This window comes from Corythoichthys intestinalis, chromosome 6 (assembly GCF_030265065.1).
Source record: "Corythoichthys intestinalis isolate RoL2023-P3 chromosome 6, ASM3026506v1, whole genome shotgun sequence".
NCBI lineage: Eukaryota > Metazoa > Chordata > Actinopteri > Syngnathiformes > Syngnathidae > Corythoichthys > Corythoichthys intestinalis.
The window spans coordinates 42,449,616-42,471,346 of record NC_080400.1 but is presented as its reverse complement, the minus strand read 5'-3'; the positions used below and the strand labels follow the sequence as shown (position 1 = coordinate 42,471,346).

The following is a 21,731-nucleotide window of genomic DNA, read 5'->3' as shown; positions in this document are numbered from 1 at the left end:
TGCGGGGGGCACTTGGGTTTGCATCGAAATTACGTTGAACAACCGTTAATACATGCAGCTGGCTCTTCAAGTCAATTAAAAAATAAAAAAAATAAAAATAATTTTTAAAAAATCACCAATGACTCCGCTTTGCCACCTCCAATATGACGTTAAGAGCCAAGGCGGTTATATGAAATGACTATCTATGGGATAACGCAAAATCCTACTTATATTTCCGTGTTTCATGTAACTTCTTTTACTTCTCTTTATTGACGCTTGTAATACAAACAACGATAATTGTGTATTACTGCCACCTTGTGAACTGTAGCGTGACATGTTGCATTTGTGAATTCTGTTTCTTAGTATTATTTATATTTCTTGATCCGTTTCAACATATTTAACTAATTTAAGCTTTTCTATTTTCTTTCAACCAATTTAACAGGACACAAAACTACCTTTTCCAGAACAGATTTAACAAATGCCTCTGCAATTATTACACTCCCTTCTCTGACCATTGTTTTTCTATTGGATATCGGAACTGAAGTAAAAATACTTTATTTAGCTATTGAAATAATATTGACAAACACTGAAACAAATTGTAGATTGTTGGTGTACCGCTGTTTTTTGGTGAATGTTTCGGTTTTTGTCCAAACACGACAATCAAGCACGAAGTCCCAATTTTGGGTGAGTTGGGGGCACCTAGTGGTGAACATTGCATACAACACAATCTCAAAGTCTCAACATGTTATCGGTGGAGAAAGAAAAATCTGTACATAACCGAAACCACAGTCTTTTTTTTAAAATTTAATTTAATTTTTTTAAATTAACATTTTCACTGCTTGAACTTTTGTTCTTGTGTGGTTGATTATTTATGAACACGCTAACACTCATTTTCATTGCACTTTGCCACTGGAATTTTTTAAAATTTCCACCGAAATGATAAATCTTTAAAGGTTTGATTATAACAGGTCCAAGTGGCAGCCAATAAAGTCTCACAATGAAAGCGTAACTGTTATGGACTTTTTGAATACTAAATGATCCCTTCAATCAATGCCATTTTTTAATTTTATTATTATCTTTAAAACTTTTCAGCCAGTCAATGGCAGCCAGAGTTAAACTATGTGAGGTCACAAGAGATTTACAAAACAAAAAGATAAAATCCCCCAGAACAAAATACAAACAAACCACACATATTTGAACTTTTAGAACTTTTCAAAAATTCTGTCCAAAATTATATTTTTTATTCTAACCCGTGGTTTTTACTTTTAAAAATTATTTTTCATCACTATTTAAATAATTGATATAAATCTGAAAATGTTTCAATTCATTGATTTAATTTTAAATTTATATACTTTTTAAAAATTGCCCATCCCAAAATATGTGTGGGCAAAATATGTATGGACAAAACTAATACTGTCATTCTTCCGGCTTCTTCCTGCCTTCGACAGGGGCGGACGTGTTTCCTTACAAATGTTGCTTTCTGCTATCTTCGTGAGTCTAGTCTTGTCTGCTTTTTTTTTTTTTTTTTTTTTTTTTGGTATTTCCTCTGTAGATCAATTGTGCTGGTCTCTCGTATGAAACGAAACGGAAATGGATCTGACTAGTTGGTCTCAGCGCAATTGACAAGATTTTTTCAACAAGACACGGTGCACCAGGAGAGCCTTCTTGCCCAGACAGGACTTTCGCCGCTGGATATGTGAGATTCATGGGATCACTAGAAGCCAGCATGTCTTACTGTCCTATCTGTGGAAGATATCGAGGATATTTGGCTGTTTGGTGTTACGGTTGTGGGGTTCGTTCTTAGGTGAGAGCAGGTGCCTTGCTCTACCGGAAAGTTTCCAAGACGGCAGCTTTCAAGGAAATGACCACAGATCAAAGGTGGATTCAAGGCATTGGAAGACCGTTTCGAGGCTCAAATCGAGAACTGGCTCCGTGGACTCACGCTTCGGTCCAAGGAAGGATGGAGAAAAGTGGATGCTACCTTGCACCAGGTGATGGAACTGTCGGGGCAGGTGACTGAACTGTCGAGGCAGACCGCGACTATTGGCAATGACTTAAGGGACCTGAGGTCTCGCCTACGCCATAAGGTGCACAAATTTGAATTTGGACATATTAAATTGTTATTCGGCTTTATTTGATTATCATTTTACTTTACCTTTCCCGAACACCCTTACCTAACCCCTCCCTTCTCCTGGAGAGAGCCGTGCAGATGGCTCCATCTCTTTGATCCCTTGATTTCTTCCCAAGTCCGGTCTCAGGGCCCTGCAACTCTTATTTTGTGTACAGATACGAACAAACACTGATACACTTGTGCATACACACACTCACACACAACCCCCCCAATCCGCCACCGCCTTTTTCTTACTATCACTGACCCCCCCCTTCTTCCAGCCATGACAGGTAGTTTTTTATTGTACAAAAAATCCCTGCACGCGACCTGTGCGTCGTGTCATACCCATGCTATGTTGTATGATATTTGTTGTCTACTTGTAACTTGCTCTTTTCTGGAGAGAGAAGTGGCAGCGCGGAACAAAGTCTGCAGCGGCCCGATGCTCACTCATCAAACGGAATTTTGTTGCATCTGTGGTCCTTTTGTGAGAGCTGGTGTCAATGACAAATAAATCTCTGAATCTGAATCTGCCACTAAATATTTTCCCAGGGGCCGCAAATTTGGGATCCCTGTCCTATATGAATGTAATAAAAACAAGAAGAAAAAAATGCTCACGAAAGGGATATAAGCACATCACTGCAGAGATTAGCATAAACCTTAAGTATGCTAGACTAATAATTCAGCATTTTAAAACTATATTTGGCCCACCGTTCACATTTCTCTAAGTCTTGCATTGGCTTCAAGAAAGGGAATAAATTGACACCTACATGTAATCGCTACGGGATTATCTGGAATCACTTTGACATAAACCATGGTTACAGTTTTTTCTGGTCACCATAAATCTGTCATTTAAGGTTGAAAACACCATGAAGATATCAGATAGCAGCAGGCTGGCAAAATGTCAGAGGCAGATAACGTATTTGCGTATGTGCAGTAGCCATTTATTGAAGAAACTGAAACCAGATACTTCTCTATTTGTGTAAAAAAAATATGACAATGGGACTTTTAAGTCTCAAAATGACTACTTCATATGCGAAAACTTAAAATCTTTATTTGGTGGCAAATCACCCATGATCCCACATTCACCTCAGAAATCTTTCAGGGAGATGCATACAACACTTTGATGGATAATACAGTGGTCCGCCATCAGATTGGGGTTGAAATTAGGGTGATCCATTTTCATTCGTGGGACAGCCCCCTAGTTTCTCTTCCAATTATTGCTAGAGTGCCATTTGTGCTAATTTAAATTACTTGTTAAAATGAATCTGCATCTCTTTTATGGCCTCATAGATGTTGTTGCCTCTTGTATATCCTGAAGGGTTGTCAGGGCAAACGGGTGCTCACAGAAAAAAAAAAAAAAAAAACTCAACGCAATACAGATTTGTGGAATTTTATTCATATATATATATATTCATATAATGTACCATATTTACTCATTTTGGACTGCCACTTTTGAAAAGTGGCTCATTACAATATTCTTTAAGCATAAACACTTTTTTTCTTGGAATCTAGTAAATAAACCAAATGAAAACAGTTATGGGTCAGCTTCAGCACCATTGAATTGTACATTCTCTATATTGCATCAGGATATAAAAATATACAGATTTTTTTTGTCTTCTCTAAAACATTCTTTCCTTGTTGTTCAATGGCATGAAACAGAAGTGGAAGACCTCATAAGGACTGATGAGGACTTAACTGTTACTTTAATCGATATTAATGAATCCACATCAGATGCCAGGCCACTCACTCATTCACAACACTTTGCAAATCTCGGTAGCAACCACGTAAGAACCCCACCCAGCTCAACTAGACATACAACGTTCACAATGCCACCGATCTCGCAGTCATAAAGAAAAAAAGTGAAAATGATGCTGACAAAGATGGAGTGTTGGTGCAGTGAAAGTGGCCAGCGGGCTGCAAACTTAATCGTGACCAGTCCTGTTCCAGACACGCAATGAGGACGGCTTATCTAAAGTCCAAAATGGCTGTCAAAATGATGTGCTAAGGAGATTTAATTTTTCAATCTCAAATAACATAAAAATGACAACAAAAATACTCAAGAGCAAAAGGGGGTCAAAAAACCTGCAAGTCATTTGAGGCAACCAAGAAAAAGTGAAGGCGTAGTCAGGAGTTGAGCTTGAGGTGCATAGAGAGACTTGGGAGATGGACATGTAAGGATCCTCGGGTGGATGGGATTATTGCCCTGTGTCCGTCTAACACTTACACAAACACACGTGCACACTAGACACACACACCTCTACCCTGGATGAAAACGTCGGTGAGAGTACAGACTAAGAGGGCGAAAGCAGGGCTGGTGATCGATCACGTTCTTGCGTGCCCCTTTTCCCACCCTCTGTTGAGATGCAGCCTCCGTCCCGGTGGAGGCGAGTCACACTCGTTTTCCATCCGAACGTCTGTCGAGAATGCCGCTGCGGCCTGTCATTGTCCGAGGGGCTTCACATGCGCGAGGAAGCCAGTTCGTAGAACAAGACGTAGCCGTCACTGCTTCGTACTTGGCTGGAGGACATTGGCGTTACTCTGGCGAGGGACAATAGTCACGGGTTCATATAGTATGGAGACAAGGGGTGTGACAATTTTTCTATGTTCTGATATATCGCAGTACTTTGTATTCAGGTAGATTGTTGTTCCCGCAATGAATCGATATATCATTTCACTGTTTTGCCAGCAAAACTTTCCACTAAAATATTGTATATTTTAACTCACTGGCTCCCATTGACTGCACTGGACGTCCAATACATTTTGGCTGAGAGGGGCGAATGAACGAACGTCAGTGCTGTCAATGGCAGGTAAACAAGGACCACCCCGATTAGTTGTGTAATTAATTAGTAAACATAGTCTATTTTGATATTAAAAAAAACTTTTTACAATTATTTTATTTCACATGATGAGGGTAAAAATATTTGAATTTTCATCATTTTGTTCATTTTCTTTAATAATAACCTTGCTTCAGACACTATTGTTAAGGGTACAATACATCATGCAAAATCGAGAAATAAGTTCTTTTAGGTCTGGCAGCTGTTTGCAATTTCTTTATGAGTGCAGGTTTTTTTTTTTTTTTTTTTCTTACCTCAGTTTACTTATTTACTATGTTATGTCTATATACTCACAACTAACATATATCCTTTGTAAATAAAATAGTTTTTTAAGAACAGCCATGCACGTTTCGTCCATATAACATTGTGTCATTTATTCATTAATGAAAGCACATGTTTAGCAGTATTATTCATATTTTTTAAAAGAAAACTGGGACCCTAGAGTTCAAAAACTTGGTGTGATAGAGAAAAACTAAAAATATTTAACAAACTGTCAGGCCTAAAACAAAAATCGTGTCGGTATTATTGGTATAAAGGGTGCACAACAATCCAATCTGCAGTGTTGGGAAAGTTAATTTTCTATATGAACTAGTTCAAGTTGGAGTTCACAAACTTTAAAATGAACTGTTCAGTCCATAGTTCATAATTCAAAATTTTGAACTAAGGTTCACAGTTAAAAAAAAAAAAAAAAAAAAAAAGAACTTTTGTGGTTCTGTTCTTTCTTATTTGCTGCAAGCTATTATTGAGATTCATCTTCAAATTCAATGTAAAATCTGCGTCTGTATTGACCTGTTCAGAAAACTCGCTTAAATGATGATACTGAGTCGGTGTTCTGACACATTTTGCACTCTATTAGAAATTTCGACTTTGTGATGCCCTACTGGATACTTTAATAATGATAAATGTAAAAACTGCAAGGTTTACCAATAAACACTCTGTGAAAAATAAGGGAACAGCTTCAACTCAAGTTATGGGGAAAAAGGGCCTTTATTGCACCAGTATATTTTTTTGTTGAAATCAAAATGGTGCAAACATCAGGTTTTTTTTTGATCAGGTGCAAGTGCAAAGTGCCATTAAGGCACTGTCATATCACATATGGCTCGCACAGTGCTTCTGTCTCAAAATAAAAACAATAGCACACAGTTTCAATACAGTGAATGAGTTATGTAATGAGTTTAAATTCATTATTTTTCAATCGTTGATTGTTCGTTTAATTTTTGCACCATTAAGCAAATGGTATGCTCACATAACAAATCGCAAGCATCTTAATTAAGAGACATCTATTGGTCAATAAGCATAACTGCTGTGCTAAGCTGTGACCAGCCCTTGAACAAAGGCAGAAGGCATTCATTTTGAAGGCAACATGCATATTGGCCCATAACCGATAATGACAAAAAAGATGTCAATATTATCCAATATCATTTTGAAATGATTTTATCGGCTGCTATTATCGGCTACTCGATAATATCGGACAACTCAAATAGCTTATGTAAAAAAAGTTTCTTTAACCGTCAAGTAAAGTTTGAATAATTTTTAATGCCTCAAATATTTGGTGTAATGCTTTTTAAGGCCTGAATTCTGACTAAATCCATTTAATAACTTTTAATGCTTTTTAATGACACGCATAAACCTTGTTTTTAGTATGGTGTTTTTAGCCTATGGCTATACCTGCAGTTTTTTTTTTTTTCCGGAAAGGCTCTAATTCTGATGAAGGAGATTATAAACGCTGTTCACAAACCCTAGAATGAGTGCATTCACAGTGACATTCATTAGACAGAAATATGATGTGTTCAATTCACTGTCGCCCAAAGTATGAACATTTTCATGAACGATCGTTCATTAAACGAGCTCCTACACAACACTGCCTATCTGTCATCATGACACAGCTTCACCGAGCAAGGTTAACCTATACATGGAGAAAAAATATGACCCACATATGAAAAACAATGGTAAATTATTAGAGAAATACAGTATATTCCACAATTTTGATGCATTATAACAGGGCAATTTTAGTTGTTTTTTTTTCTTAATTGGACACAAAATGGCAGCAAATGCCCCTGAAATCGGAAGGCATTATGAACAATGCAAAAGAAATTCCATATTTGTAGCTACATCTGCACTATTTGTGCAGGGAATAAATTGTATTCATGTACAGAGGTATGAAAAAGTATCTGAAACTTTTGGAATTTTTCACATTTCTGCATAAAATCACCATCAAATGTGATCTGATCTATGTCAAAATCAAACACATAAAAATATAGTGTCTGCTTTAACTAATACCACCCAAACATTTATAAGTTTTCAAATTTTAATGAGGATAGCATGCAAACAATGACAGAAAGGGGACAGTGAACCCTCAACCTGAGGAGACTTAAAGAGCAATTGAAACCAATTTTTACCAAACATTTTAAGTCAGGTGTGTGCCCAATCACTGATGAGTGGTTTAAAGTTGCCCTGCTCACTATAAAACACACACCTGGTAAAAAATGTCTTGACGAGAAGCATTGTCTGATGTGCATTAAGGCTCGGTCAAAAGAGCTGTCTGAAGACCTGCGTTCAAGGATTGTTGATTTGTATAAAGCTGGGAAAGAATACAAAACCATCAAGTCTGGATGTTCATCAATTGACAGTCAGAGAGGTTGTCTATAAATGGAGAGAGTTTGGCACTGTTGCTTCTCTCCCAAAGAGTGGCCGCCCACCAAAGATGACGCCAAGAGTTCAGCGCAGAATACTCAGAGGTAAAAAAAAAACGTAGATTGTCTGCTAAAGACTTGCAGAAATCAATGACACAGTCCAATATCTCTGTGCACACATCAACTACATGTAAAACTATGGCCAAGAATGGTGTTCAAGGGAGGACTCCACAGAGGAAGCCACTGCTGTCTAAAAAAACATTGTTGCCTGTTTAATGTTCGCAAAAAGGCACTTGGACACTCCACAGAAGTTTTGGCAAAATATTTTGTGGACCGATAAAACCAAAGTTGAATTGTTTGGGAGTAACACACAACGTCATGTGTAGAGGAAAAATGGAACAGCTCACCAACATTAACACCTCATCCCCACCGTGAAGCATGGTGGAGGGAACATCATGATTTGGGGCTTTTTTGCTACCTCAGCAGGGCCTGGACAACTTGCAATAATTAATGGGAGAATTAATTCAAAAGTTCATCAGGTTGATCATCAGGAAAATCTGAGGCCGTCTGTCAGACAGTTGAAGCTAAAAAGAGGACTGATGCTGCAACAAGACAATGATCCAAAACAGAGGTAAATCAACTTCAGAATGGTTTCAGAAGAACTAAATACATGTTCTCGAGTGGCCAAGTCTAAGTCCAGACTTGAACCCCAATGAGATGCTGTGGCATGACCTAAAGACAGCGATTCGTGCCAGACATCCCAGAAATCTAACTGAACTACAGCAGTTTTGTAAAGATGAATGGGCCAAGATTGGCACATCTATCAGGAACAGACATTCCAAAAGGTTCAGATACTTTTTCATACCACTGTAGATTGTAGATCTCTTGAAGATACTGAATATACTTACTTTCAATACTTTTTAGTGGTCTAAGAGCACTGTTTCAACATACCTGGAGTCATTGAAGGTGTACCATTCTCCCGATGTTGGGTTGCGACAGTAGGCAATGTAATGACCCCCCATTGTTGTGCCTGCGTGGTTGGACACTGCATACAGGTTGTACACTGCATTTACTGAAAGACGATCGGAAAAAAGAGCACAGTATAATTTAACAGCATAATCATGAACCTTGAAAAACAGCTTTAAAAGGTTTACCTTTGCCCAGTAAGGTAATTTCTTTGCAAACTTACTGCTGTTTTCGGAGGCAAACTCTCGCAGGTCTAGATCCTTCAAAGGGAAATTGACGAATGTTGACAGTTTGCTGGTTCTTCTTGCTTCCGAGAAGCGTTTGAGGTCTGCACAGGAAGGTGTTAAGGAGCACGTTTTCACTTTACAAATAGTTGTTTACAACAACCACACAAAATATTAACCATCTTTAAACTGATAAGCCGTGGTAGCGCTTGTGTTGAGTAGATGTTGACATTAGATCGTATTCATGTAATCAAAGATTACAACAATGATAAAGTATTAAAAGCAGAAAAGATACGCAGAACTAAGATCTTGGGGAACTTCTGTATTGTGAACTTCTTGGTGCATCTTCTTCTTGCTTTGCACTTGTAGCACGTCTGCGGAGACAACCCGACAGCGCGATTGAGTATTAGCGTGGAAGCCCTGCTCATTAATGTACAACACGTCGTGTACGGAAACTTACAGGCTTCTCATCTCCATCGAGAACATCTTCTTTGGTGAAGAGCCGCATGCAGTCCATGAGGCTCACCTCACCGTAGCCCTTCTGTGTGCAAACATTGATAATTTTATATTAGTGCGCTCAGACAAACATAGTAAATGTACTGTACATACACAACAAAAAGCAAGCAGTGTGAAGCAATAAAATTCATCAGAATGCTAGCATTAACTGTGAATGTTTTAATTAGGAATTTAATGACAAGAGTGTGTGTATGTGTTTATGGATGAATAATGTAAGAAACAGGATAAAAACTATACATGTGTGTTAGTACGGAGTGTCCAAACCTTGGCAATAGGCAGCGAGAGATCCCAGAATGGGTCAAAGACAGTTGAGCAGAAACCACAGTGGCTGCAGGTCAGAGAACTCTTGAGCTGCCCAACAAACACGTCTGAAATACAAAGGATTCAGACACATCAGCCTCATATGTACTGGGACTTCATTCTTAAAACAAATTTGTATTAAGTTGTACTAACCAACAATTTTGCTGTCTTCCCTCTCGAGGTATTTATTCCACATCTTCTTCCCTTTCTCCTCGTCCCTGGTAAAAGAGAATGCAATGGAATTGTAATGTTGTGCTTGGAGTCGTGCTATCAAGTCTAACACTTTTGCTACCCTAATACAGTAAAATAAATTTGAGACTTGATGAACCACTGTATTGGTGCTTTTTTACATTTCCATAACTAATCAATGAACAGCATCATGTTTATCTCTATATACTAGGGCTGCAACTAACAAATTTTATTATCGATTAATCAGATGATTAATTAATCGTATAAAGGTCCCTTTTTGTCCAATTACCTTCACAATTTAACTTGAAGTTTGAGGCATGTTTTGAGTAACATTGATAACAAAATGGATGACTATTTCCTTAAAAAATAACATCCTGACCTAACTGTACTGTATTCACCTTTTTTACGTACATAAAACTTGTTGAAGGTTTTAATAAAGTTTCTGAGTACAAAACACAAATGTTTTCTCAGTACACAAATCAGGCCAAAGTTCTGTTCATTCAAATAAAACAGTGCTGCTGATTGACTTTTTTTTATTATGGGCAAAGGCACTGATTTAAACTGTATTTTCTTTCAACAAACGAAACACCAAAATAAAATGAGGAGGCAGACTGTTATGAATCAGTTTTCTTTATCAAACAGTTCAACTTCAAAGCACACTCTCTTGTATGACAATTTACAGTTTGAATGGGAGTTTGAGTTGAAAGGAGACTATAATCTGTTATATGAATGAGTTTATGGGTGTGGTTTATTTATAAATGAAATTAGACAACTTTACTATCTAACAATAACTCAAATGCTAGTATGCTTTTCTAAAACACAATACAAACTGACACTTAAGACACTGATTAGTAGAGCTGGGAATCTTTGGGCACCTAACGATTCGATTACGATTACGATTCAGAGGCTCCGATTCGATTATAAAACGATTATTGATGCACCCCCCTCCTTTTTTTTTTTTTTTTTTTTTTTTTTTTTTTTTTTAAATAAAGTTTTGTACATTAGTTCCAAAATTGTTCAAAAATACTCTCAGGCTAAACCAAACTACTATTTCAGTATCAAGTTAACATATAGCAGTAAACAAATATACAAAAATAACATTAAATAAAAAAAACTCCAGTCCCCATTCTGTATCAGCAGCTTTAAACTACATTCAATTAATTTAATGTTGTGAATCAACCGTTAAAGTTGTTAGAATTGCTCCCATTATTCCATAATTTCCTTTTTGTCTACTTTCGACATGTGAAAGTTTTAAAACTATTTTAAAGATAGATTCAAGTCAATATTTTACCGATTTAGGAGTATTTTAGATAAAAAGTTAATTAGGTTTGCTTGGAAGGTTCGCTACAACAGCATTGCAGGGAAGTTTACTGCTTTAAGATGGCGGCCGTTTACTAACGCCCGCATCTAGCTTTTTGCAGATGTGCTGCTACCGCTACCGAGTCTACAATCCATCTAGTCCTATATAAATGATATCTACCGTAACATTATGTAGCTTAGCTGTACTTGTAGCAGCTTTTCGGCAGCAGGCAGGTATGTTGTTGTGTTTTTTTTATCTCGTGGCATGAGTTGAGCTAGAGCCGTGAGTTGAGCGTTGGCATTACCCGAGGGGCCGGTTAATGAGAAGCATAATGTTTAGCTACTCCCGCTCCGTTCCGTCCCGAAGCCCGCGCGGCGCGCTGAGTGTGTTGTACTTCCGCTTTACTTGGCATATTTCAATAATCGGAATTTGGATGTTTGTGAATCGTTCTCGAATCTTCCACGGCCGAATCGCGAATAATCTAAGAATCGGAAATTTTGCACACCTCTACTGATTAGCATAATCGCTAACTAGCTGAGCGCAACGTGCTAAGTAGTAACGTCTCATCAACCAAGAATACAACCAATACAATTGGCTTCATTTACTCACATCTGACAGAAACACACTGGATCTAACAACACAAAACACAATCTAACTCTCAACATGTCGTAATATTACTGTATTGATTCAGCAACCCGCCCTGAATGTATCAATGAAAGCTCTCTCTCCCTTGCTCTAATCACTGGCGCTCACGCGCGTAGCCTCACATATAGGGATGGGAATTGATAGGATTTTTACGATTCCGATTCCATTATCGATATTGCTTAACGATTCGATTCTTTATCGATTCTCTTATCGATTCTAATTTGGGGAAAAAGAACAAACGTTTTGATTGGCATCGAGTTTGTTTAATCAGAAGTCACAACCTTACAAAAGAGGCCCAAAGCCTCAATGTTAACTGTGGCAATAAGTGGCAAATACACAAGAATGTGTAACATTTTACTGAAACATTTATCTAATAGAAATAAAAAATATTGGTATATATTGGCAGATAGGTTTTTGTTCTGCCTTTGGCAATATGTGTTAAAGCAGGGGTCCCCAAACTTTTTCCTGTGAGGGCCACATAACTTTTCCCTTCTCTGATGAGGGGCCGGGGTCAGTTTGTTACAGAAAAAGTGTGACGGTTGCAGAAGTGCATAAATGTAAAAAATTATTGTTTTTCAGAAGCCACAATCAAATAACCCTTTCTGGATTCTTTATAATAATAATAATAATAATAAAAACACTATTAATTAAATAGATAATAACCAATAACCCTCTCTGAATTCTTCAAGGAAAAGGCCAGAAAATAAATAACACGATTGAGGGGGGAAAAAAAAAAATTCAAAATGGCCGGACCAAATGTGGAGGCGGGCCGTATTTGGGCCGCGGGCCGCAGTTTGAGGACTGCTGGAGCGCGCATACACCCAAAGAAGAAATGCCGCATCCAAGTGAGTGAGAGAGGGAAACACTTCTACGAGCCTACTTCTTTGTTAATGTTAATATCTACAGAGGCAACGCCTGTATGTATCATCTTTTGTGTTGTTGTTGTTGTGTTTCCACTCGCGATCGGACACTTAAATCCAGTTGTGTAGTGGTTTGAACGATGTGCTAATGCTAGCGAATGAATGCTAACCATACTGTTATTAGCAGCTAATCATCGCTGATTTACGTTGATGCAAACCTGTTTGTTATTGGGGACGAAATTGATTTGTTTCATTTCTATTCTTTGTGTCACTCTTCAAGTGATGGTTGAATAAAGTCAGCAAATTATACCAACGTCTTCTGCATCGTCATTTGGGAGTTTAGCTAGCTGTATAGCCGGGACTTGCAATGACTGCAAGTGAAGACACACTTGTAAGGGTTTGAACCTACGTGCTGTCATTGTTATGTTTATGGCTGCAATGCTCGTGCTTACCCGTCGTCACCTTTCATTTTCACACTCTTTCCCGGTGAAGTGTAGTCAAACTTTGGAGCGAGTGGCGCCATGCTAGTTTGATGCGTCTGGACAACAACACATGTCACGACGCAATACGCGTCTTTAGGAATTGTTAAAGGGATCGTTAAGGCCTTTTCATTGTGATGTCGAGGCCTCGAAACACTCGGAACCGGTTCCGAATTGGAATCGGATTTCGATTCCCATACGTACTCACATGATACACAAGCAAGGACCCGAACGGGACTGTTCATAGCCGCCGGCAAAAATCGATCAAAGTTGTTGTCAATTTATTAAACGATTTAATTGATTAGTTGTGACAGCCTTACTATGTAGATATACAGTATTGTAGTAAAGAAAGCGTGTTCCAAAGTGGAAGGCGGCGCCACAGTGTGACTTGAAGACGAGAAGCACATTTGACATATTTACTTAAAATAAATTCTACCGGCATGGTTTTTTTTGCTTTTAACCAAGAATCCAGAATGTTTTACGTCCATATCTATAAAGAATTGAGGGATTTACACATTTATTCACAAGAATTTTCAACGTAAAAAGCCCTGTGTCCTTCAATACCATTATAATGTCTATGATTGAAACAATGACATTTATACAGACTGAATGAAGCAAGGGGCACTTAAAAGTAGTCTTGAAGACAGCAAAAGGGATCTTGCAGAGATTAACACTGACCCTTAAACAAGCCGTTAGATAACGTATAATAATATCCAAAAAGAATTGGGGCATTAATCTGATGTGGGTGTTAATGCAGGTCAGGAAACTGACCTGCATAAAATGGAGGTTTCATTTAATGCAGTGTGACTGCCCACTGTCATATTTTTCATTTATTTGTTACAGCTCACAAATACACGCACATTTCTACAATTAACATATTTTTTTCAATAGAGCCGATTTTAAAGCAGTTTAATAATGGTTTCGTGGCCCTCCATTTAAATGTCTACTCAAGTAAGATTCAAATCCTCCATTTCAGAATTTTTGTTTTTGGCTACATATTCATCAATAACAGGTAAGAAACTATCAAAGGCTTAATAAACTCAGTTTACAAATCAATGGCTGAATTTTTTATTCCATGATATACTGTATTTAATATTGACAATATTTGGCATTATCACAGTAACAGGGTTGCAAATCCCTACTAATGTTAGCTTTTTCTCGTGAGTAGAATCTAATTGTTTATTTAGCGATTGCTGCTGATCAAAAGGACAAACTTATAATAAGAATGCATTGGATTTATATAGCACTTATTGCCGTATTACATTGCATTATTCTTGCACTACAAACCGGATGGTAAGTTACTCTCATAGCCACAGCTGCCCTGGGTCAGTCTAATAGCAGTGCGCTGACCAAAATCAACCATTCATTCTCGCACTACTTTCGCACAGGCAAGTAGGGTAAAATGGCAGAAATGGGAGTTTGATACAGAAACACTGATTCTTCAATCAAGGGACGACCCGCTCAATCACCTGCGCCACCGTCACCCCACTATTATGACCTTATGGAAATAAGTAAATAAAAAAAAGTTGTTTTGATCATATCTGTGAGATATTTTATTGAACAGAAAAATGTTATTTTAGGGAACACTCCAGAATTATTTAGTATTTTTACAAATATTTTCAAGCGTATTCATTTCAATATTTTGTTTGGGGTGGCGGGGGGTTAAATTTACTCAAAAATTGTGTTTTTGTATTTTGTATGTGTATTATCTATTTTTTGAAGGGTGGGATGTAAAACGTCCTCCCATTCTGGAATGACTAATATTTCTACACTAGTTCAAAGAAATAACAAAGATTGACTTTTCATGTTCAAATGGAAAAGAACAGAAAAGACAATGAATGATCAGCACATCATGTACATAATGCAGGATACTTACGGTAGGTGATCAAAATCTTCGACGCTGCCTCTTGGCCTGACAGTGACTCTGTTGACCTCATTGTGCAGGCCATCCAAGAGGAAGCGCAGGAACTCTTGAGCATCCTGTTGGCTGGAGAACACAGAAAATTACTAAATGATACCACTTGCTTCTCGTTTCAGACAAACTACCTGGCAAAAGCCCAAAAAATCAAAAGGTAAAAAACAGGCTTACTTGTATCCCACAAATCTAGGTGCGTATCTCTGGATCTGAGTTTTGAATTCTGACGGACTCACAGCTTCGCTGCTGGTTGATGACCACATGGTTTGTATCAGCTTGGCAAATTCTGCCGCAGACACACAAAAATGACATTAATCTCAAAAAGCCATTACAAATGACAAATCCAGAGGTTAAGTGTGGGAATTTATGCTTGGGGAATCTCTCACCTTCCATGAGGGCTGTGTTGGTGCGACTGTTGTTGTTAAGGTCTCTTCGGTGCGAGTTGTGCAGGCAGTAATCTCGCAGGCTCTGTGTGTTACTGAGACACTGCAGGATACTATTCATGAAACACTAAAAAGAAGGCAAAACAAACTGTTGGCTTTCCTTAATTTTTAACAATCCTATGCACATTTACTGGGAAAAACTCCTAAATGTGGTGGAGCTTGGGTCAATGATGAATGGTTTTACTGTCAAGATTTTTTTTCTGATATACCAAGATTTTTTCCCCACTTTTTTTCCTTCAATGGACCTTATGTGTATCAACAAAGCTTTTTTGGTGGAACAGTCGAATAGTAACACAGCTACCGCATTCAATAGTAGTTGCAAAGGTCTGTGCTCCACTAAGTATCATTCTGGTTTTTTTTTTGTTTTTTGTCTTTGCTACATAAACCGGAGATACTTGAAGTATATGCGAGATAAAATGTACTCAAAAAATACCGGGGAAACACAGTTGTTGTGGTATACAGCTTAGAGTACAAAGTTGCAGTAGTCACATGTACACACACAGGACCAGACTAGTAAAAATGAAAGCGATAGAGTGATCCCTGACCCAGAGTTCAATGTTCTCCAATGAACTGATGCAATACAAGGAGCAACACACAATTATTATTTATTTTAAAGAGGCACTAAAGTAATTTTCTAGATTGGTGATTTGTGAAGTTATATCATTCTGCAAATTGTAGGTTTTGATTATGGAAACGGTGTGACGTCATATTGTTCCTTATTTGACATTCCCTCTTTGTTCTTGCTGCATGCCTTCAAATATCGGGGGCGCCGAGCACTGAGATAAGCCATCTGGAAGTTGCCACTTACTGGTTCTTAAATGAGCCGCAACAAGCATACAGTATTAGTATAATGGGGTATTCAAATTTATACATGTTAATCTGCTGTGGTTTAGCGCAATACTTTTGTCACTTTTTCTCCCAACCTGCAACCTCCACCCCTTGCCGGCAATCACCATCTAGCGAGGTTCATGTGCAAGGTCCATTGCTCCGCTTGCTCACCAGCTAAAGTCGGCCTCCTAGCCTGGTTCTCAATTGACTGTTTTTTCCCCCCTTCTGTTCATCTCTCTGGACGTCCAAACCATGTGAATTTGTTGCCGTCGAGTGAATGTTATATTTAAGTAGAAATAAGGAATATCTAAACATTTTAGAACCAGGAAGCCCTAGCAAAGGCTTCAACACTGACTGAAAAAGGCCTCTCTGCACGCATGCGCGCACGAAATTCTGCTGAAGTGAGAGTGTCAAGTGAGTGAATATTTTTTCAACAATATATTTTTATGAAAGTGAATATTGGTGTCATTGAAGAACCATTGTAGCCCATGTCTCTGCAATGTGTCAGTCACCACACGCATTGCAATTGCCTACAAGCTTCCCACTGAAACACTTCACCGATGGATGATTGGAGAAGAGATTAGAAATTTAAGACTTGAATGTGAAAATTTGATCCAGTCAGTTGCATATTAACCCTTTGAGGTTTGAGTCTATTTCATCTGATTTTGCATACCTTTGATGTTGCCTTTATATTTCAAGGAAAAAAATGTTGACAATGGCCGTGGTTTGGTCCCTTTTTTTCAGGACACCGTAACCTTCATGTCCAAACAGTTGTTGTCTTCGCTGACCAATTATATCAATATTTTGGGCCCATAAAAACAAAAAAATCCTAAATTCGTTTGTCAAAATTTGTAATATTGATGTTCTAATGACATCCAAACATGCTCAATTAACTGTTTTGAAGCTTGTTATTATTTATTCAACTTGTAAATATGAATATTCAACAGATAAAAAAAAAGACTAAATGGTTTTATATTTCATAACATAAGAAACTAGAAATTGCAGGTATTGTCATAAGCGTTTTTGGCCTTTATACAGGACGTACTATAGTCAAAATCATCTACCCCAAATAAACTCTCTAAACTCGATTACGCACTACTCCCACTCGATCCTTCTCCTCCTTTTCACAACACACAGCACTGGCCTCACGTGAAACAATTGTCATTTCTGGTGTGATGTCAGAATTAAATCTGTAGTTCTCAACAGTGCTTTCCAACTGGAAAAAGGACCAGACACCACGGAATATGGGCATGAAGACATGGTCCATGCAGCGTTTTAATGCTTATTTATGAAGGCAGTAAAACTATAAAACTCAAATGGCATTATCGCCTGTTTTACTTCGTGTATCGACTTAAGTAAAAACAAGGGTGAAGCTGAACTTCTGCCGCTTTGAATGAGGTGTACTGCAAGCAGGTGGGTGATGTAAATTTATGTGGCTTGCGCACTGTTCGCGTCCTCACGTCCACTAACCGCAAAGGGTTAATGAGAATTGGGATGTTGCAGAAAGGCAAAGAAAAGGACCACATAAAATGGCTTGAAAAATCGTCATGTAAATTTAGTAAATTGGCATCCAAAGTTATCACGAATAATTAAAATAAAATGAAATAAAATAAAATAACTTTAAATAAAACTCTCCAAGTCACCTTCAAACTCCCACTCTGGTACTGGCATTGATATCAACAAATTGATGACAAAAAACACTAGTCTTGATTTCTGTTGCACCGATACCGATACCAGTATCGGCAGGGGGCGCCGATTTGGCGCGAAATGGTGGTATCGGTGAGTACCAACAAATAGGGCGCCGATACCATTTACTGGGATCACTTGAACGCAGCTGTACTGTCATCACCAAAACGCTACAGCTCAGTCCTGGCTATAAAGTGAGCTAAACTCTTAAATGACAATGCAGGACATAAGTATGATTTTTTTAACTTTATTTTGCCCTTGATCCTAATGTTATGACTTGAAGAATGAAACAAACAACTTCGTCCTCAGTAACAAACATGTTCGCGACTGCGCAAACCCGCATTGATTAGCTAGTTATGACATTCACAAACGGTCAGCAAACAACTACACAACTGGCTTTAAGTGACCAGTCGCGAGTGGAAACACACAACAACAATACAAAAGACGATACATACAGGCGTTGCCCGTGTAGATATTTTACAAGCATCAAAAATGCACATAGGCTTGCAGCTGTGTTTTCCTCTCTCACTAGCTTGCTCGGATGCTATCAGCAGAGGGAACACCTGTATGTATAGTCTTTTGTATTGTTGTGTGTTTCCACTTGCGATCGAACACTTAACGCCAGTTGTGTAGTTGTCTGGATGATGTGCAGTTGCATGCTAACCATTTGTGAATGTCATAACTGTATTAGCAGCGAATCATCGTAGATTTGCGTTGTTGTGAACATGTTTGTTACTGAGGACGAAGTTGATTGTTTAATTTCTATTTTTAGTTTCATTCTTCAAGCAATGATCAATGGCACAACTAAGTAAAAAAAAAAAAAAATCATACCGATGTCTTGCATTGTCATTTGGTAGTATGCAGCTAGCTAAATTCCCAAATGATCATCCAACTACACCACTGGCTTTAAGTGTCCAATTGCGAGTGGAAACACACAACAACAATACAAAAGACGATACATACAGGCGTTGCCTCTGTAGATATTTTACAAGCATCAAAAATGTACGTAAGCTCGCAGCTGTATTTTCCTTTCTCATTAGCTCGCTCACTTGCTCGGATGCTTCAGATCTGTGCGTCTTCTCCTGGCGTGTAAGCGCGTCCTGCTTTGCGTGAGCAAGTGCGCCCCACTTAGAACAGAATAGCCCTTGATTGTCATTACACAGTTGTACAATGAAATTGCGCAGAATCTCCCTTTACAGTGGACGATAAGTTAAAATCTCAAAAGTGACTTGCACGTGTAAAGTATAAGATCTATAAATATAAAATGTGTATGAGGAGAGGAGTATGATGGAGAGACAGGATGCTGTGATCGATTATTATTAAATAATTATTATTTGTCACCCATACCAGGTATGCAATAAAAATTTCTAATGGATTCACTTTGTATTAGTCTTTTTCCTGTTTCACAAAGGTAAGCAGCTGCCTGATAAAGTGATGATAGCAATGGTTTTACATGCAAGTATGTAGCTCTTCATATAAACAGTATATATACTGTATTATATTTTTTCTCTTCTTCAAACAAAATGGTATCGGAATGGTATCTATATCGGCCGATACTGCACAGCCAGGGATCGGTATCGGGGCCAAAAAATGGTATCGGTGCAACACTAGTTTTTATACCGCAACATGATGTCTGTGATGAAGTGGGTGTTATACTTACAGTGTTGCCTAGGTTTTTCAGCCCCACCAGTCCCTGGGCACTTTTTGAGTTCTGCAAGACAAATAATGAGTATTTAGATTAAACTCTGAGGCAAGTTAACAAGCACTGTAATTGTTACTGTAATATGGTAATTAAGTTCTGACATATAAAAGACATTTTTCTCCAACAGATTAAATAAACTCTAAAGAATGGGCGTCAAAACGATTCCACAAAGGGCCGCAGTGGGTCCTGGTCTTTGTTCCAACAGATCCAGCACAGACAGTTTAACCAATGAGATTTCTGCTAAAATAAGCAGCACCTGACTGCAATCAACCAATTACACTTGTAAGACACCAGATTGGTGAAAATGTATTCATCTAGTTTGGTTGGAATGAAATCCAGTACCTACTGTGGCCCATTGAGGACCGGTTTGACACCTGTGCTCTAAAGTATACAGTAAGTGAGCACATGAAACAAGGATGCGATTGTCATATTTTGTATTTAACCACAGGTGTCAAAATCAAGACCCAGGAGCCACATTTGGCCTGCTGTTTCATTTCCAAATGTCCAAATGAACGTCATGTTTCATGTTCAAATGCCAAAAGCAGGGTTCCTACAGGTTTAATCAATTGAAAATTAAGACATTTTTAATACCACCAAAATTAGAATTTATTTAATATATTATTCAAATAGGGGGCAAATTTAACAGGCAATCTTGCAAAAATAATCAATAACTCCTAGAACAGGGGTCACCAACTCTGGTCCTCTAGTTTACCTATCCAATCTGTTTTCCATTTCTCCCTCCTCCAACAAACCTGAATCAAATAATCAGGCTCGTTTTGATCATTTAATTCAAGTGATTTAGTGGAGAGAGACCTGAAAAACAGACTAGGCAAGCGCCCTAGAGGACCGGAGTTGGTGACCCCTGTCCTAGAAAGTTGGAAAACATCTCACAATTCTATGCAATACAGCACATTTTAAAATGTGATTTAAAACCTTTTAAGACAGGATTCAATGCCTTTTAAAGACCCTTTATTATGACTTTTCCAGACTTACGACTTTCAAAACCAGTTTTCATTCCATTTGTTTTGCATGTAATACCGTTATGCAGTTGTAAAATTTATAAGGGTTCTCAGTCATGATGGAAGGAAACAATGTTTTACACCTCTATTTGGATAATGATGTAGTCTCAATGTTTCCTGGGAATGATGGGCAACCATTTAAGAGTGTTATCTGCCTTTCCCTATAAGTCTGCAGTGCGAGGCTACAGCTCCACGTGACAGAAGATAAGGGCTATAGAACATTAATGGATCGACTGATGTTGTGTCAGTAGCAATGACATTTTCGGTCAAATCAGGATTCAGCCTTATTTGTGTGAAATTGACATAGCTGCTGAAGTGGCATATTACCGCGATTTCAGTCTTGACAGAATGAAAAAATGTACAAATCAAAAAGAACTTGTCACATACTGCTGTTAACATTCCATTACATAAGCACAGTGGTTATATAATTGAACGGCTAGAAGAACTAACACATCATCAGGGGGTGGATAAGGAATGTATCCTGCTTTAAGTGGCAGAGCGAGTATATCATACCCTTATACATCACTTTCTTTTTAAGAGTGCATGCGTCACCAAAAAATACCATTTTCAGAAAATACCATTATTTTTCATCAAACATTTGTGTGATAACAAGCTGCATTAAAAGCTCCAGCAAGATAAGATGCACACCTGAAATTGTATTACACAAGATACAGTACTCCATTAATGCGTGCGCACACACAAGGCACACGCTGTGTTGAGTGAGCCATTGCCAGATTGTGCCTGTTAGTCGGCTTGCTATTGGCTGATGCTAAACCTGGCTGACGTCACAGCTATGAAAACAACATCCCTGCTCTGTTTCTGTAGCAACGCTATTCTTATCTTTTTTTTTTTTTAAAGGATGCGGAGCAAAAGGACATTACAGTAAGAGGCTGAGAGTGGAGTGAGTGTGTGTGTGTGTGACTCATTTTCATGATTTACAAGCCTTCAATGAAACAACTTGAGGCCTTATTGGCTTTAAATCAAGACTAAAATGTCAATATTTTAAGGTTGTGACCACAACTTTACTTATTTTGAGCAACCTATTTATTCTATTATACTCCAATTTGAAAGAAATTGAAGATTACATATTTTATATTACTCTT

General features: G+C 38.1%; 1 protein-coding gene across 4 annotated transcripts in view; it reads right to left on the bottom strand.

Moving 5' to 3' along the window:
* Positions 1-2,453: 2,453 nt before the first annotated feature.
* Positions 2,454-21,731, bottom strand: part of usp2a (ubiquitin specific peptidase 2a) — a 95,452-nt gene continuing 76,174 nt past the window's right edge. For 3 of the 4 annotated variants that reach the window (XM_057839046.1, XM_057839048.1, XM_057839047.1), the window contains 11 exons: positions 19,568-19,618; positions 15,337-15,460; positions 15,125-15,236; positions 14,912-15,022; positions 9,716-9,780; positions 9,527-9,630; positions 9,207-9,287; positions 9,042-9,120; positions 8,746-8,850; positions 8,508-8,628; positions 2,454-4,627 (listed from right to left, as the gene is read on the bottom strand). In XM_057839046.1, coding sequence (XP_057695029.1) covers positions 4,546-4,627; positions 8,508-8,628; positions 8,746-8,850; positions 9,042-9,120; positions 9,207-9,287; positions 9,527-9,630; positions 9,716-9,780; positions 14,912-15,022; positions 15,125-15,236; positions 15,337-15,460; positions 19,568-19,618 — 1,035 coding nt within the window. In that variant the 3' untranslated portion in view covers positions 2,454-4,545. The remainder of the gene's footprint in view (positions 4,628-8,507; positions 8,629-8,745; positions 8,851-9,041; positions 9,121-9,206; positions 9,288-9,526; positions 9,631-9,715; positions 9,781-14,911; positions 15,023-15,124; positions 15,237-15,336; positions 15,461-19,567; positions 19,619-21,731) is intronic. The other variant, XM_057839050.1, reaches the window with a different exon arrangement.